The following is a 19,085-nucleotide window of genomic DNA, read 5'->3' as shown; positions in this document are numbered from 1 at the left end:
CCCATTGCCAAATTCTCATGGCCTCTCTGCATAGTTGATAAGACTTGGTTCCCCCTTGTTTGTTTATGTACCAGACTACGGAAATGTTGTCCGACTGAACTGCAATGGTCCCTAGAGGTAGAAGGGGAGAAAAGTGTTGCAACGCTAGAAACACTGCCCTCATCTCTAGAACATTGATGTGCAGATTGTACTCCAATTTGGTCCATTCACCTTGGACTGTCTGTCCCTGAAAGATGCCCCCCCCCCACCCTATCAGGGAAGCATCCGTGGTCACCGTAGCTGTCGGCGTGGGTAGCACAAATGGTCGGCCGCCGGAGAGATTGCAAGTCTGAAGCCACCAAGACAGGTGCGATTTGCAGATGTTCGTGATGTGAATTTCGTGTGTCAGGGGTAACTGTTGGAACGACCATTGTGCAAATAGCAGCCATTGAAGATCTCTCATGTGCAGTCTTCCCAAGGGTATCGCAATGAGGGAAGCTGCCATGAGACCCAAAACCTTCAGAACCAGTTTTGCTGGGGATTTTTTGGACAACAGGAGAAGAGATATATGGTTTTGTAGAGAGGCTATTCTTTCTGGAGGAAGCCTTAGAATTAAGCAACGCGTATCCAATTCTGCTCCTATGAATGAGATATGCTGTGATGGCTGTAATAAAGATTTTTCGAAATTTACGGAAATTCCGAGATGAACACAGAGTTGTAGTGTGTAATCCCTGGCCTGAATCAGTCGACGCTCGGTGGTGGCAGTAAGGAGCCAGTCATCCAGATACGGAAACACCTGGAATCCTAGGCGTCTCAAGTGAGACGCTACCACTGCCATACATTTGGTGAAAACCCTGGGGGCTGAGGTCAGACCAAAGGGCAGGGCTCGAAACTGAAAGTGACTGGCTCCCAGCCGGAAGCGCAAGTGATCCCTGGACACCCTGGCCATTTTGATGTGGTAGTACGCGTCCTTTAGATCTATTGAGCACATCCAGTCGTCCTTTTGTAAGAATGGAAGGATCGATTGAAGCGTGACCATCCGGAACTTTTCTTTCTTGACGATGGTATTGAGTTTGCTTAGGTCCAGAATTGGCCTCCAGTCCCCTGTCTTTTTTGGAACTAAAAAGAACCTTGAGTAAGTTCCGAATCCTCTTTGGTCCGCCGGGACTGGTTGGATGACTCTTTTTTCTAGCAGCTTTGAAATTTCTATAGCTGCAGGGTCTCGCAGATGGGGCGGTACATCTGGGAGTCTTTTCTGCGGAAATGGGGGCAATAGGAAAGGAATTCTGTAACCTCTGGTAACAATGCTTTTTACCCAATTGTCTGATGTAAGACTTTGCCAGGCCTGAGGGTATAAAGCTAAGCGACCCCCGACTGCCTCCAGAGCAGGACAGTCGGGCCTCCTCTCAGGAGTGCTGGAAAGGTTTCCCGGGGAGTGTATCCCTGTCACCTTGGTTTTGCGGACCCCCTCTGCCGCCAGGGCGACGTCTTCCACCTCTACCCCCCCTCTGCCTCTAGAGGGGGCATCACCCTGTGTGCCTGGGAAAGAGCCTTGGGGTTTTCGAAACCACATTCTTCCACCACGTTGCCCTTTGGGGCACGGTCTGGATGGGGTGGAAAAACGGACTCCGACAGCAGACAGAGTCTTTCCCTCTTGCTCACACTGGGTAAGGGTCTCCTTTACTTTTGGGCCAAAGAGAGTGGCACCGTCAAATGGGGCATTAGTAAAGGAAGACTTGAAGGCTTCCGCAAAGGAACATAAGCGCATCCAGGATTGTCTACGAAGAGCGATCGCTGAAGCCGCAGCCCTACTCGATCCTTCGGCTGCATATGAAATGAGCCTCATGGACGAGTTCACAATAGATGTAAGGGTATTGAGTTGTGCTGTAACTTTCTCTGAGACAGCAGCATCTGTAGTACCCTGGAGGGTATCTCCCAACTCTTTGATTAGATCCCTCTGTAACCATGTGAAATGGGTCAAATAGTACAGGGATCGCATGGAAAAAGCCGCTGAACTAAAAATGTGCTTCCCATACCTGTCCATAGTCCTAGAATCTCTGTTAGGCAGATGGACAGATGAGGAAGATTCAGACATCTCCTTTTTAGTGGCCACTGCCACCACCATAGCGTCCACTGGAACTCCCTTTGTGAGATAAGCCTTGTCTTGAGGGGCAGTAATATATTTATTAGGCTTTCTAGGGACTGGCTCCACTGCGTCAGGTGTCTCCCACGCCCTTCGAGCAATCAGTTCCATCAACTCATCGAAGGGCGGAGTGACCCAGGAGGAGGAAGGGCGAGCACCGAATGCCTTCAGCAAGACTGACTCATCCTCAGAAGGGGGTAGGGCTTGCCAATCACCTCTCTGTTTTAGGATCTCCAGGATGTCAGAAAAGGAGACATCCTCTGAGGGTGATTTCGGGGACCCTTCTGACTCATCTAAGTCAGTGTCCGATGTCAAGGATTCTTGTGGAGAATCCAAGTGTCTCCTCTTACACAACCTTTTCCTCGGAACTTCCTCAGGGGGGGCATCCGATGAAGCCTCCGAGGAAGAGGGGGCTCCCTCTGGGGGTGGCTGAGACACCGGTGCTCGACGCTTTGACGTAGCCATGGGTGCAGAGGAGGATAACGGACCCTTATGGGAAGGAGAAGCTGTTTCTGCTGAAGTGGTTGTCTGAGTCGACAACACCTTCCTCATGAGGTCGAAGGCCCCCGGGTCCCGAGTCGAGGAATCCCTCGGATCCGAAGAAAGCGGAGGAATCCCCAAGACGGGGACCGAGGGCATCGACCCCGAGGACGGAGCCGAGTCGATCCGAGCCGAGGCACCGAGAGGGAGAGTCGGAACCGAAACGTCGGTCCGACTCTCGGTCCCCAAACCAAGGATGGATCTTTGGCTCCGCGATTCCGGTAATGGGTCCATCAGAGTCAAGGTGAACAGTGCCGACCGAGAGAAGGACAGTTCTGGCACCGAGGGCTCCACGATCATCAGATCAGCCTCTCCCAGCTCCGAAGACTGAATAGGCCTCGGAGGAGGAACAGATGGAGATAAGGGAAGGCCTTCGAGTCTCGACACCAACTGGGAAGAGACAGAGATGAGTATGGACAAGGCCGTATTCTCCATTAATTTCTGCACCACGCGGTCTACATCGGTGTTGGAGAGGGGCCTAGAAGAACGCATCGAAGGAATCGAAGACGGAGCCGACCTCAAGAGCACAGGAGGTGGAAGCTCCGTCACCGGTTCCAAGACTCGAGGCTCGGTAACAGACAAAAGTTCAACACTCGGCCCCGAGGTCTGTGGAACCGGTGAGCGAACTTTAAATGAAGAGCTCGGAGCCGATGACATGGGCTCCGACGTCTTCGATTCCTTCGAGGATTTAGATGTCTGGTCCGATGCATCCAGAGCTTCTTGGAATGCAGGCTTCAAAAGGCCTCTATCCATGAGTTTCCTGCGCCTATCTGTCATGACCCTTCCACTGAAAGAATGACAAATGGAGCAGTCTTCTTGCAGATGGAGAGGGCCAAGACAGTAGACGCAGGAACTATGGTTGTCTGTGACAGACATTTTCTGTCCACATTGGCACCGTTTGAAGCCTGGCTTAGCTTTCTCAGACGTGATAACAATAAAGTCAAATCCAGTAAGAGTAAACAGTACACAGTCTTGTACAGTAATAGCCAATAATAAAGTCAAATCCAGTAAATTCAGTCAAATCCGGTAGTTTGTCAAATCCAGTAGTTTTATAAGTTATATAAGTTTAGAGGGTGGGGTAGGCCCCGAGGGAACTAACTTATTATATAAGTATATAAAAAATATATACGTACTCGAAGAAAGCCCTCGACTCACTACACACACACACACACAAAACTTTAAAGGTAAACTAGAAGAAAAATTATCTAAAAATGTTAGATAAACGTAATCTTATCTGTCAGGTGGTCCGAGCTCATCAAAAATGATGCGAACGTTGCAGCGGCAAACTAGATCTGGGGTAAAGGCAGAGGGGAATTGTGGGAGATAGGTTGGTCTCGAGCTTCTTCTCGATGCAGAGCTTTGCCAAGCGGCCGACATGGAGCCGAGGATCGGCTCCGAACCCAGGTGTAAGAACAAACGGCGAGATTGAACACTCTCACATCTACTGTTATCCCATACCACAAGGGGGGATCTACCTTGGATCCTGGGAACTACCGCCACATCAGTCTGATGAGTCTGATCTGCAAGGCCATGGAACGTATTATCATGGAACTTATAAACAAAGAGATTGGCAACCTTCAAACACTGGACCCCACAAAGTTTGGGTTCGTGAAGGACCAATCTTGTCTCTTGAACCTTACTGACTTCTTTGAATCAATTTCCAGAGCTGTGGACGAGGGTTAGGCGATCCACACAGCCTATCTGGACCTCGCAGAGGCCTTTGACACCACCCTCCACTCTGGAATCATAGATAATCTTACTAAGCTGGCCATTAATCCCTACGTCACTCAATAGGTTGCCAACTGGCTTACTGACAGAACCAACACTGTAAAAGTAGCCGACTCTAAATCCAGCTCCACACAAGTGACAAGTGGAGTACCTCAGGGTTCAGTACTGGGACTGCTCTTGTTTGGCATCTACTTCTCTGAAATACAGGTCAACACTAAGGGACTCTGGCTAACAAAGTTTGCAGATGACTGCAAACTGGGAGACATTATTGAATCCCCAAATGATGTGGATATTCTAGAAAAGGGCCTTACAGAAACAGATGCTTGGTGCCAGAGCCATGGGCTCAAGCTCAATGCCAGGAAATGTATAGTTATCTCCTTTGGGAAAAAGCATGTACCTGTGAATTACCACATAGCTGGCAGTACACCAAACACCGAAAGTGTGATAAGAGACTTAGGGACACAGGTGGACCGTGGTCTCACCTTTGATAACCACATCGCCACAACAGTCAGGAAATCCTTCTATGTGGCACACCTCATCTCTAAGGGCTTTTCATCCAGAAAAAAGGAGGTCATTGTCCCAGTGTACTCATCCCTCATTAGACCTATTATAGAATACAATACCTCTCAAGACATCCGCAGCTGGAAAGGCCGCAGAAATATCTCAATAAAAGAATCACAGTCCTAAAGCAGATGCCCTATGCTGACAGTCTAAAAAACTCCAGCTGTACTCTGTTGCATATTGTCTACTCAGAGGTGATCTCTGCTTAACATACAAGGTCATGTCCAACCCAGAGCTGTTGGACATGCTACACTTAAAGAAATCCCAATCCCACAGAGCCACACACTCCAGGGAGCTAAACCATGTCATCGCAATGAACAAAACATGCTGGAGGGATAGGTTCCTGACCCAGAGACTCCCCAGACTCTGGAATAGACTGCCCATACATGTCAAGCAAAGGGCCCCTTTGGCCCTCTTCAAAAGGAACCTTGCCGATTGGATGGGAGACAGGAAATTCACTCCAGGGATCACATCAGTCACCCTGCTAGACAGGGGTCCAGGGAAGTAAATATTGTGGGAAGAAATAGCCAAGGAATTGTTATGGCTAGGCTTGTATAGGCCCTAGGGCCGATAGCCTAGTACCAACCTATGAACATAGCACCAAGCATTCTACCTCACTATGCCTGCCACCTCTCTGTGTTTCTCACATCAGTTACATGACAATGCATAGCATGGTCACTTTAATAGTGCAGAAGTTGTGACTAATGTATATGTGATAACTTACAATGCAACCTTTTCCCCAGCTATACAGTTCATATGTAGATAATCAGAATTGGGCCATGTCACACTACATGTGTACTACTTAGCAGCACTAATCTTTCTGAACACCCCTAAGTCTTTATACAGTATGCCTCCTCCATTACTGACAATGTTTGCTCGCCTTGTTCTTAGGTGATGCTCTATGCCATGAAGACAATAAGGTTTTGCATATGCTCAGCATTATTACCTCCACACCGTGTTCTTGAATCTCAGCCACTCCTATAACGATAAAGTCACATTACTTTTAGTGCTATACTAACTTAAACTGAAATATTAGTTTACTCGCGGCCCTATAAAAATCATGCATGAGGACTTGTAGGCTTGTACACAGTACCAATACTTAATTAGTATATCAAGTATATCACTTGCGTTACTCAAATAAATTATCAGATTATTTACTCACACTTTGCCAATCTCAATGCAGAGAAAAATGTTAGCTTACTTAAGATCCGAGAGCTCTGTAATTAGTCCGCAGACAACATCTGTTGCATCCTCCTGTGTGATTTCATACTGTTCCTGTAGGATTTCATGTCTGTGTAACAATATAATAAAAAGTGACTCAGTAAAAAGTTTAGTCAGAAGAATATACCAAGAAGTAAGCAACCTACTCAGATATACTCCTAGGGAAAGGCCAAAAGCAGTCTTAACAAAATAATGTAAGAAAGATTGCAGTAGCAAAGCAAAACAAATAATCCAGCTGCAAGAATGGCATGGTCACAACGTGATAGTAAGGCACCATGCCAGAGTATGTAATAGAAATGTATAAAATATACACAGAAAACTGCAAATGATGTAAGACACCAGCATCTGTCAGAAGAAAAAAAAAGACACAGTAAGCAGCATAAAGGTACAGGGAAAATAATCTGAAAATAAAAATAATACATTCAAATGAGTCTGACTACAGGCAGATACAGGTAAGGCAAGTGCTCCCTCTGCAGGTAATCAAATGAAGTGAGAAAGCCACACTACTGAGAAACACAAACGAACACTGTTATGAACTGAATTACTTTTTTAAATAATCTGCTGTCATTGTCTTCATAAGAATAATTAGGTGTGGTACTCATCAACAAATCTTCAAGCATAGATCTTACAGCAGATTCAGATGACTTTTCATCACTCCCAACTCATCTGTGGCTTATTACAGTTTTTTTCCATTTCTCTCTCTGTCTTTTTCTCTGGGGACCACCCAAAACTAATGCATGAAAAATTAGCAGACTGACAAAAAGGAGGGTCCTCATCAATGATGCCATTTACCCAAGACTGTCAAGTAGGCCAGAAGCAAGAAGACTGGGGTTGCACTGAAAAGGAAATGACCCATAGGGAAGGCAAAAGTTGGAAGACAAAATTCACAAAGCAAAATATCATAGGGCATAAGCCAAGGCTTATCCTCAGGCGTGACAAAGATCTAACAGTTGGCAGATGTCAAAAGCAACAAATTCACATCCATTGTTTGCTGCGTATGTACAAGCATGTATCCAACATAAATATGTTTTTATATGTACTAATGCTGACCTTCAGCCTGTGACATGAACAGGGGGGAAAGACACAGGGATATACAAAAAGTCCAAAATCACCCACGGATACCAGCTGCATTATTCTCTGTTCCACTCTGGCCCACCACTAAAATGAAGTGTCACCAACCATATGATTCCTCACTATGGAAAGAAGGCCCTTCACTGGGTGATGTATGACACTGAGAAGGGAGGGCTGGGGATGTACAGAACTGAATGCAGGGAAATGGAAGATCTTAAAGCCAAAACAGCATAGAATGATGACACAGGTTGGGTAAAAAGTAAACAAAAGTTATGTACTCACCATAAGAACAGATGTGTGTTGTGTGTTTCCATACTTCCTCAATATATGGATCTTAGGGTCCGACTTCGGATATTCTCTGAGCTTTGGATCTGGTGCTCAGGCTGCTCTCCTTACCATAACCCGTTGTGCTGAACGAGTTACCTAGATAGAGTTTGCCTACCTAGAGGTAGATAAAAGGACAGTGTTTAAAGCAGAAGTAAAAAACCAGCAGATATACATGATGCTGAAAAAGAACCTCTGTGAACCAAGGTCATGTCACCAAGACCAATCAGGGGGTCAAAGGAAAAATTAGGGATAGACATATGAAAGGGAGAGGGGGGACAGGAAGTTGAGGAAGGACAGAAGCAAACAACACAGATCTATCTCCAATGTGAGTACATAACTTTTGTATCTGGTGTTGTCTGTTCCTCAACATACGGGACAGATTCCCCAGCTAGTGTAACACTTACATGGCCTTTATATTCCACAGCACAACCGATCCAAAACATGCTCTTGATTTGGACTGTATGCCCAACTTTTAATGTGAAATAAAGGCATGGACCTTAGACCAGATAGCTACAGCACAGATGCCATCAAAAGGTACTCTGGAAAAGATGGCTGTTGAAGCTACAGATCTAGTTTGGTGAGATTTGGGAGGTGTAGGCAATGCTATACCCCTTCTACAAACATGAGAAATACATTCAGAAAGCAACAGGAAAGAGTCGCCTTAGACACTTACTTTCCCACCTTGACATGGGAATAAGAGACAAACAAATGATCAGTCTTCCTGAAGATTTTTGTCCTATGCAAATAAAAACGTAACTGGTAAGGAATATCCAGCAAATGTAATGTGTATTCACCTTTGTTTAAGAAATTTGGGAAAATACTGAAAGATTAATCAATTGATCGACAGCTGATTCAGAAATCCCCTTGGGAAAGCAGGAGTGGTTGGCTCTCAAGCACACTCTTTCATAGGGAGGTTTAGAAGATAGGATGCAATTCTTCTGGATGAAGTAATCGTGATCAGAACAGTCTTCAATGATAAAAACTTTAGATAAAAACTTTATATCAACCTTATAAGCAAGCTCAACGGGAGAGCTGGTCAAATTTCCAGTAAAACTGTAATATCCCAGGGAGGAACTGGATCCCTCAGTGGGGGACTAAAAATATTTCCTCTGAGGAAAGCTTTAGATAGTCACAGGGATGTAATGGGGGTATGATTCTTGCTAATGCAAAAAGAAGACATTGCAGCTAACTGTACCTTAATATTAGAGTAACTGGGTTCCTTTTGGAAAAGGTGACCTAGAAAATCCAAAACTGCAGCTAGTGGGCTGAAAAAGGGTCAAGTCTGTTTTCAGTTGCCCAAGCAGAAATTCTTCTCCACTTACTTTTGTAAACTTTTCTAGCTGAAGGTTTCTGTGAAAAAGTCAGAATATGAACAACTGAAGATGAAAACCTGGACTGTCTTTCACTGGAATTGGAGAAACCATGGGGTTAATTTGAGGGACAGAATATCCACGTGATGCAACCCCGGCAGATGAGACAACAAATCTGTAACTGAGCCTACTACCTAGGAAGAGTGTATGAATATATATACATATACATATATAACTATATGGGTCTACTTCACATGACTGAAATTTCATGAAATATCATTTGACTGACTTTCATTTGACCGAGACCAAGATACCTAATTTTCCAAATACTGAAAACTCACTTGACTGAAACTCATAATACTGAAACCTTACAATTCTAAATTTCAAAATACTAACTTGTAAACCATAGACATGCACACTTACAACACCAGTGACTAATTCTTTCCAGAACTTAAAAACTACACGTACCCTCTTAACAGAAACCGGACGATATAAAACCCAACTAGGTGGGGGGGGGGGGACTGCACACCCTACACCCCCCCAATGTATACACACACATATACATACACACACACACACATATATATATATATATATATATATATATATAGATGTGAGTGTGTGTATATATATATATATATATATATATATATATATATATACATATATATATATATATATATATATATATATATATAGCTATATCGTAGAGAAATAGAAAGAGAACATTTTAGTTGAAGAAGGAAAGGGAAATTATAAATTACTTAAAAGATGAGATGTAAGATGGAAAGATAAACAGAAAACCAGAAAGGTATGGTATGTGGAGGTCTACTTCTAAATTTTGAAGTTTCAAAACTTCAAATTCCTTATGGTCGAGACCATAAAAATCGAAGTTTTGAAACTTCGAAATGTAAATAAAAATAAATAAAAACAAAATACTTGTTTTTTATGTTTTTGCAAAGGGGCAAGCCCCTCTGCATCCACAAACCCCCTGCTAATTAAATAGAGCAACTCCAAGATCGCACTTCAGCGAGGAAAACAGTAAATATACCATTCCGCACTGTACAGCAATCTCCATTGCAGTCAAATGATTTTTATGGTGTATCATGAGAGAAAAACTGCATGTCAAAGCAAACATGAAATATGACTGAAAGCAAGATAGATTATGTGGATAATGCAATATAGAAGAAACTATGAAACATTTCTTTTTAGACTAGAGGAAAGAAATGAAGTTCACAATTTATGTTATAAAGAATTTAAATATGGATTTTAAATAAAATGGATATAAAAAGAAGTTATGTCTTACCATAACGTTCCATCTGTGTTGTTGATCTTTGTTCATTCATTACTGATGGGTTATTGGTTCTGTCCTCGGAACCGAGCTGGCCAATATCAAGCTTGCGTCAGCCAAACACTCTCGAGCCAAGGTCCTACCCAGAATGCTCTGCTTCCTGTTACCTCAGATCGAGTTTGCAATTTGATAGATAAAAGTAGAGGCTACCTCTGGTCATAACAGACCTAAAATAAAGGGGTACATGAGATCAACCAAGAATCTCCGGATGGGGGATGGAGGGTAGGGAGTAATGAATGAACGAAGATCAACAACATCTGATGTTGTTAATCTTCGTTCATTCCTTACTGATGGGACAGAGTCCCCAGCTACCTGTATTCCTGGATGGCCCTTATGGAAGGACATTCCTGAGCACCATGGAGCCAAAGGAAGCTCTACCTCTGGAGGCCAAGTCCAATTTGTAATAAAGATTAAAGGTATGAGGTTTGGTCCTAGTTGCAGATGAGCAAATATCATCGAGGGAGGCGTTAGCATGGAAAGCTGCTGAAGGTGCCATAGATGTTGTAGAATGAGCTTTGACTCTATGAGGTAAGGTAAGATTGTTTTTGTTGTAGATAAAGGTGATACAATTTCTCAACCATGAAGCCAGTGTAACGTTTGGTACAGGATGACCCCATTTAGGTCCAGAAAAAGCCAGAAAAAGTTGGTCTGATTTACAAGTAGATCTTGTTATAAAATCGTATTTGCTTATGAACATCCAAGGAGTGCAGACAATACTCTCCCTTGTTAGAATGGTTAGGAAAGAACACTGGAAGGTCAATAAATTGGTTGATTGACTTCTCTGACACCACTTTTGGTAAAAAGGTAGAAATAGTTCTCAGTGGTACCCTATCCTTTTGGTAGATAAGATAGAGAGGTTTGATGCATAAGGCTTGAAGTTCTGACAAGCGTCTGGCTGATGTGATTGCAATCAAAAACAAAGTTTTCCAAGAGAAATATTTTACATCACATGAAGATGCTGGTTCACAGGGGGGAGCTTTTAGAGCTTGCAAAACCAATGCCAAATGCCAAGGTTGTACCGGTTCTCTAAAGGAAGGTTTTAGGTGGATAACCCCTTTCAAGAAAGTCTTACAGAGTCTGTGTGACATAAGTGAAGAATCTTGAAAACCAATACGGAAATTTGAGATGGCAGTTAAATGCACACAAATAGTAGAGGCAGACACCCCAGGGAGGAAAAGATGTAAGTAATCCAGTACCATCGAAAGTGTGGCTGACAAGCGGTCTAATTGTTTATTTGCTGCCCATAGAGAGAACCTTTTCCATTTGTTAAGATAGATTAGTCTGGTGGACAATTTATGAGATACAATAAGAATATTGCGCACAGGAGACAAGAGGTTTTCATGCCTGGCAATCATTGGAAGTGGAGAAACCAAGCTGTCAGTTTCAGGGTTGTTAAATTGGGGTGAATCAGACCCTGCGGATGGGAGGTCAACACTGGGGATGGATTGAGGAGCCACAGTTGATCTAGCAGGTGAGGCCAGAGGAAGGGAAACCACACTTGTCAAGGCCAATATGGAGCAATGATGATCACTTTGCTCTTCAACTGTCGTGCTTTCTTCAGAAATTGGGAGATGAAGGGAAGAGGAGGATAAGCATAAAGTAGACCCGAAGGTCAAGCGTGGACTAGAGCATCCCTCGGTGACTGTCCCCGAGGGGGGATTAGGGCAAAATAGTTGCTGCACTTGTAGTTGGCTGGGGAGGCAAATAGGTCACAGCAAGGCTGGCCCCAGCAGTTGAAGATTTTTGCCATTATCAAAGGATTGAGGGACTACTCGTGAGGTTGTAGAATGCACCTGCTCAATTTGTCCGCTATCACGCTGGAGTTCCCGGGAATGTGCATTGCGATTAGAAAGCGGTTGTAAGCCATCACCCATTGCCATACTAGAAGCACCGCCCTCAGTTCCAGGACACTGGTATACAAAAGGACCTCTGTCTCCGACCAGGTGTCTTGGACTGAGTTTCCCCTGATATAGCCCCCCACACCTCATCTGGGAGGTGTCTGTGGTCACCATGGCTATCGGTTGATGGGGGTTGAAGGGGCGAGACCATTGCTGGGGATTTCGAGATGTCCACCAGAGTAAATCTGCTTGCATCTCTGAGTTACACTTATCTGAAAGGAAAAAGGATGTTGTAGAGGGTACCACTGAGTGAGAAATAGCCACTGAAGGAGCCTCATGTGGAATCTGGCTAGAGGAACAATGGTAATCGAGGCTGCCATTGACCCCAATAGCTGGAGTATAGATCGAGCAGGAGATTTGTGGTGACAGAGCAGCGGATGAAGTTGTTGCCTTATTCTCTGAAGCCTGTGTTCTGGAAGGGATGCTGTGCAATTTCTCGTGCCAACAGTACCCCTATAAATTCCAAAGACTGAGTTAGGGTTGTGTTGGATTTTTCCCAGTTTGTAGTGATTCCCAGGCTTTGAGCTGTTAAGAGAGTATACCGCAGGGCTTCTTCCAGTAGTCGCTTGGTGGAGGTTGTGAGGAGACAGTCGTCTAGATATGGAAACTCCTGGAATCCTTGAAGTCGCAAGTGAGCGATAACCACTGCCATTCATTTTGTGAACACTCTGGGGGTTGTAGAGAGACCAAAGTGTAGAGCTTGAAATTGGTAGTGACAGGCTCATATGCGGAAGCGGAGGTATCTTCTTGAGCATTTGTCCATTTTTATGTGGTAATACACATCTTGAAGATCTACAGAGCACATCCAATCATCTTCTTCCAGAAGAGGAAGGATAGACTGAACCTTGACCATCCGGAATTTCTCTGTTTTTACAAATTTCTTCAGTGTACTGAGATCCAGAATTGGTCTCCAGTCCCCTGTCTTTTTTGGAACTAAAAAGAACCTTAAGTAAAAACCGGATCCTATCTGGTCTGGGGGGACCGTCTGGATGACTCTTTTTTTGTAGCAGCTTTTGGATTTCGTGTGCTGCTGCTTCCCTTTGACTGGGTGGAATGTTGGGTAATACTCTGGATGAGATTGGACAAAGATGGAAGGAGATGCGATAGCCTCTGGATATTATCCGTTGTACCCAAGAGTCAGTGGTTATATTTTGCCAGGCAGCGGGGTACAAAGAAAAATGACCTCTGACCGTTTACAGAGGTGAGTAGTCGGGCAACGCTTCAGGAGCACTGATAGGGTTGGCCAGAGAAGGAATCTCTGGAACCCCAGTTTCACGGACCTCCTCTGCCCCGAAAGGGGCATCTTCCATTGGAGTTTCCCCCTCTGCCTCTAGGGGAGAACTCGGCATGTGCATCCTGGAAAGAGCCCTGTGATTTCCTGTGGCACATCTTCCCACTTCTCTGATTTCTGGAGTAGAATCACTGAAAAGTGGAGTGTCTGACACCAATGGCAGACAGGGTCTTGTCATCTTGTTCACACCTTGCCAGCGTATCTTTCACTTTAGGGCCAAACAAAGAAGCGGCCTCTATGGGGACATTTATGAAGGAAGCCTTAAAGGAATCCACAAAGGCACATCCAGGCATGTCGTCTGGCGACTATACCCGTGCCTGCAGCTCTAGCCGCCCTTTCCATTGTGTGAGAAATAAGACGCATGGAAAAGTTGGAAATGGAATCTAGGGTGGCTATCTGAGAAGCCATGTTGCCACAGATCTCGTCAGAAACAGCTCCTGCCAAGGTTTCAGAGAGCTGGTTGATAAGATCCCTCTGAAGCCTGGTAAAATGTGCCAAATAGTTCAAAGACCTTACAGAGAAGGTCGATGAAGCAAACACCCGCTTCCCTAATCTGTCAATCGCCCGGGACTCCTTGTTGGGCAGATGGACAGTTTGGCTCTCTTCTGCCAAATCCTTCTTAGTTGCAGCCGCCACCACCATAGCATCTACTGGAAGACCTCGTGACCAATGTGGGTGCTCAGCTGGGGCGATAATATTGTACCTGGTCTCCTTGGTATCGCTTCCAGAGTGTCAGGAGCCTTCCATGTGGGCTGGACGATGAGCTGGATGAGCTCATCGACAGGCAGGGTGACCCAAGAGGTAGGGGGCCAGGCACGAAAAGCCTGCAGGAATACAGATTCCTCAGAGGAAGGATTAGAGGACTTCCAGGCACCCCTCTGTCTAAGGATCTCGAGGATGTCACTAAAGGACATCAGAGAGTGACCGTGGGGACCCTTCCCTGTCATCAAACTCTGTATCTTCAGTCAATGACTCTTCAGTGAAGTCCATGTGCTTTCTCTTGCACGACACTTTGTGGGGTACTTCCTCAGTGGGAGGCTCTGGGGAAGACTGCACAGAGGGGTCTCCTGAGGAGGAGAATCCTGAGGTTCTTGTGCCCGGTGTCGGGTGGATGAGGCTTGTGACAGTTGTGGCACTGAGGGGGGGGGGGGGACTCTGATATGTGGGCTTTACCAGCAGAGGCAAGCACCCTCTCCGGAGCCTGGAACTGAGCACAAAAAGCTCGGAAATGGGGTCACACCCTGCCCCGACGAGCCCACCCCCTGACCAGGAGTCTCAAGAGGACCGTGAACCATGAGAAAGAGAGAGAGAGGATACCTGGAGGGTGCCATAGAAAAAAATCGTCGTGGAGCCTGGAATGCCCTCCACCACGGCACAGCCACTGGCCTGAGAAGAGCCCGCTGCACAGTGCACTGAGGGCCACAAGGACAACTCTGGTTCCAAAGTGAGATCCACTATTGGAGTTGGAGGAAGGGAAGCTGCTTCCAGAGTAATAGGCTTTGAAACTTGAGTAGAAGTCGAAGGAGGAGTGTATGTTGGGGTTTGAGGAGATATACGATGTCCTTCAAGGATGCATCTGCAGTCCTAACATATGGGTTGTCCTGCCTCAGGCAGCCCTTCGGTCGGCCGGATTCCAAAGTCTGGGTCTGGCCTCGGCTGATGTCGCACTTCACCCGACGTCATAGCTGCTGTGGTATAAAGGCATCAGCCAACACCATTTTCCTCAGTCTTTCTTGCCGCGTGGTGCCCGAAGCAGAAGCTGTTCGCAAGTGCCGGTCGGTCAGATCCAGAGATTTCTACTACCGAAGACTTCTAAAAAGCTAAGTACCCCGTTGGGGACTCTTTCTTGCCTCAGCCGATGTCAGACAAAGTAAATAATTGTTTAACTTGTGGGAAACAAATACCTCATAAGGATTTCCACTCTTACTGCCTTCCTTGTTTAGGCCCGGACCACGACGTATCAGCTTGTTTAGCCTGTGCTTCCTTCAACCGACGGACGCTTAGACGTCGGTCAAAGTTTGCAGAGGAGTTTTTTGGTCCCGCTTTTGCATACAAAATGCCGTCGGAGACTCCGACTACACAATTAGCTAAAAAGCGCAAGGAAAAGGACCGACACTCGCGGTCCGCGGTTTCGGCTGAAACCACGGTTAGGCCAACCGCGAGTGTCTCGGTTTCGGCTGAAACCGAGTCTTCGGTTCTTCCTTTGGCCGAAAGCAGGCCTTCGATAGCCGAGGCTTCTCAGAGCATGGTTGAATCGGCTACTGAAATTGCCCCTACAGAAGCAAGCACCCAGGATTTGTCAGATACTATTCCTTTAGACATATCTACCCCTGCATCTATGTCTATCAAGGCTTTTACCAGGGCTAAAGCAGCTAAATCTTCTAAGGCCTTACCTGCTAAAACTCCCTCACACAGGCCTACCTCTAGTTCTCAAATGCTCAGCCTGGCTGAGGATCTCATTTCTTTGATCAGGGGATCCCAACCTCACCCAGACAGGGTCTCTCAACCCCCTCCAGATAAGAGGCCTAGGACTGAACCTCCGGAACCTGTTTCTACAGACTATTCCTCGGATGACTCAGATGTCTCAGACCCCCAGGAAGGCCCATATTCTCCTTATGAGGATTCTGATGCAGAAGACTCCATTCCTTCTGCCTCTCCTCCTGAAGAATTTTCTTTTGGGGAAACCTTACATGCTATGAGGGAACACTTTCAATGGCAGGGCCAGGATTTTTCAGATTCAAGGAAAAGGCTAAGGACTTTCTTACACTTACTACAACATAGGCCTTTAGCCATTCCTCCAGTACTAACAGTTGTTGATGATGCATATAATGATGCATGTACTGCCCCTGATTCTCTTCCTCCGGCCCCTGCCAAGCCTGACAGATATAACAGGGTCCCGGACACACACTACCATTTGTATAAGGCTCCTGTTACAGATCCTGAAACCATTTCACAGGGCCCTAAAGCTGTGGCAGCTGCTTCTGCCAAAAATCCTCTCCCCACTGAAAGGGAATCTAGAGCATTAGAGAGATGGGGTAAAAAGGTTTATACTTCCGCTACTCTTTCGGCCAGGGCCTTAAACTGTCAATTTCACATGATTCAGTACCAGGAATTTTTGTTAGACCAGCTAAATAAAAAACTGTCCTCTCCTGAACCTATAGACCGCAAGTCCCTTCAGGATTTGGTACATAACTCTCAGCAGGTCAGTAACCATTTTTTAAAATGTGGCTATGATGCACTGGAGGCTTCCTTTAGATCAGCTATGACTGGAACAGTGATTCGAAGGCATGCCTGGTTAAAAGAACAACCCTTACCAGACCATGTTAAGTCAAAACTCCTAGATGCTCCTATGGAGAAACAAAGTTTGTTTGGCTCCCCTGCACAGGAGGTTCTAAAGAAGGTGGAGGAAAAAGCAAAATCTGTCCAAACAGTCAAGGATTTCTTACAGGTCCAACCTCCGAGGTTTAGCAGAAATTGGCCTTCGAAGAATTGGTCCTTTCCAGACACCTCCAGAGCACAAAGAGGCAGAAATAGACGCCCAAGAGGCAGAGGTCAATCCAGGGGGGCCTACAGGGGACGTAAGTGGCAACCTAGCAACCAGAGAAGTACTGCCACAGATTCAACTACAACCACTTCCACAGGGCAGACACAATGACTTGGCTCTGATTCCGCCTACCAGGGAACAACTGGAAGCACCCTTGGGCGGAAAACTAGCTTTATTTTCCCACAACTGGCATTACATTACAGGAGACAAATGGACTTTACAAACAGTAGACAAGGGCTACAGGTTTCACTTCCACACTCTACCAAAAAAGAGAGGAATGCCAAACCTACCACCAAGCCAAAAAACAGACGCTCTAAGACAAATCAACAACTTATTAAGGATGAGAGCTATAGAAAAGGTACCGCCTATGGAACAAGGCCAAGGATTTTACTCCAGGCTTTTCCTTGTACCAAGAAAAGAAAATCAATGGAGACCTATTCTCGACTTGTCCGCTCTGAACACATACCTCATTGTTCCAAAATTCAAAATGCTGACCCTCCAGCAACTTCTTCCCATGCTGGGCAAGGAGTCTTGGCTGGTGACTCTAGATCTCAAGGAGGCATACCTGCACGTCCCTATACGACCAGATTGCAGAAGACACCTCAGATTTCTTGCAGGATCAGAGCATTATCAATTCTCAGCATTGCCCTTTGGCTTATCTACTGCACCCAGAGTATTCACGAAATGCCTGGCATCAGTAATTGCTCATTGCAGGCTTCAGGGAATTCAAATTTACCCATACCTGGACGACTGCCTAATACAAGCGGACAACAAGGCAAAATTAACAAAAGATTTGGAAAAGGTCATACAACTGTTGCACGCCTTGGGATACACAGTCAACATGCAAAAATCAAGACTAGTACCATCCCAAAGGATAACATTCTTGGGTGCAGAACTGGATACATCAACTCAGATGGCTTTTCCCACAGAAGAAAAACAAAAGCAACTACCAGTATATTTCATGACATTGACAACACAAACTCAGCTTACTGCAAGGAAAGTCCTGCAAGCCCTGGGTTACATGGCATCCTGCATAATATTGATTCCGCATGCCAGGCTGCATATGAGAAAGCTGCAATGGTACCTAAGGAATGTATGGTCTCAACACAAGCACAGTCTAGAAGCCCAGATTCCAATAATTCCATGCCTGAAGCAAGAATTCCAGTGGTGGGCTCAGGCCTGTCAGTTGAAGAGGACTGCCTTTCCACAAACCTCATCCAATCCAGACCATCACCACGGACGCCTCAGACCTAGGCTGGGGGGCACACATGGTGGACAAGTGCATACAAGGCCTATGGACCCAAGACCAGCTGAATCTACACATAAATCTAAAAGAGATGCTGGCAGTGAAACATGCAATCCAGGCATTCCGACCATTCCTTCAACAAGGTCACCTGCTGATAAGAACGGACAATACCACAGTCATGTGGTACATCAACAAACAGGGAGGTACACACTCATATCCTCTATGCCGGATGGCAATGAACCTGTGGAATGTGGCCCTGAATCTCAACATTCATCTTCAGGCCAGATTTGTACCAGGAAAAGAAAATTCACTAGCAGACACCTTAAGCAGAACTACCACGGATGCTCACGAATGGATGCTGCATCCAGATATCTTCAAAACCATAACAAAGAAATGGGGACTACCAGAGATAGACCTGTTCGCCTCCCCACACAACCACCAATTGAAGAAATTCTGCACAAGAGCATACCTCCCACTTGCTTGGAGGGTGGACTCCCTTTCCTTCAGCTGGAAAAACCTGACAGCATATGCATTCCCACCTCTTCCTTTGATGTACAAAGTGCTACTGAAGATCAAAGAGGATCAGCCAAGGGTAATCCTGATAGCTCCAGACTGGCTGAGGCAACATTGGTACCCGCTACTGAGAAGCATGTCTCGGACACACGCATGGCCTCTACCTCTATGTCCCTTACTTCTAACACAAAACAACTACAAGATCCTACATCCAAACTTGAAAACACTGCAGCTAGCTGCTTGGAATATTGCATAAAACAAAATAACCCAGATTTATCTCAGAGGGTTAAGGACATTATCCTGGAGGCTCGCAGACCCTCCACAAGGAAAACTTATTCAGCCAAATGGAAAAGATACCTCAT

The 19,085-nt window shown here is 45.5% G+C and overlaps 1 protein-coding gene across 1 annotated transcript in view; it reads right to left on the bottom strand.

Annotated features, from left to right (window-relative positions):
• Positions 1-19,085, bottom strand: part of BRME1 (break repair meiotic recombinase recruitment factor 1) — a 907,620-nt gene that overhangs the window by 229,025 nt on the left and 659,510 nt on the right. The window contains exon 7 of the mRNA XM_044057727.1: positions 6,153-6,242. Coding sequence (XP_043913662.1) covers positions 6,153-6,242 — 90 coding nt within the window. The remainder of the gene's footprint in view (positions 1-6,152; positions 6,243-19,085) is intronic.

Source organism: Protopterus annectens, chromosome 15.part0, assembly GCF_019279795.1.
Source record: "Protopterus annectens isolate FY-2018-M chromosome 15.part0, PAN1.0, whole genome shotgun sequence".
Classification (NCBI taxonomy): Eukaryota; Metazoa; Chordata; order Ceratodontiformes; family Protopteridae; genus Protopterus; species Protopterus annectens.
This window is presented reverse-complemented; position numbering and strand designations above follow the sequence as displayed.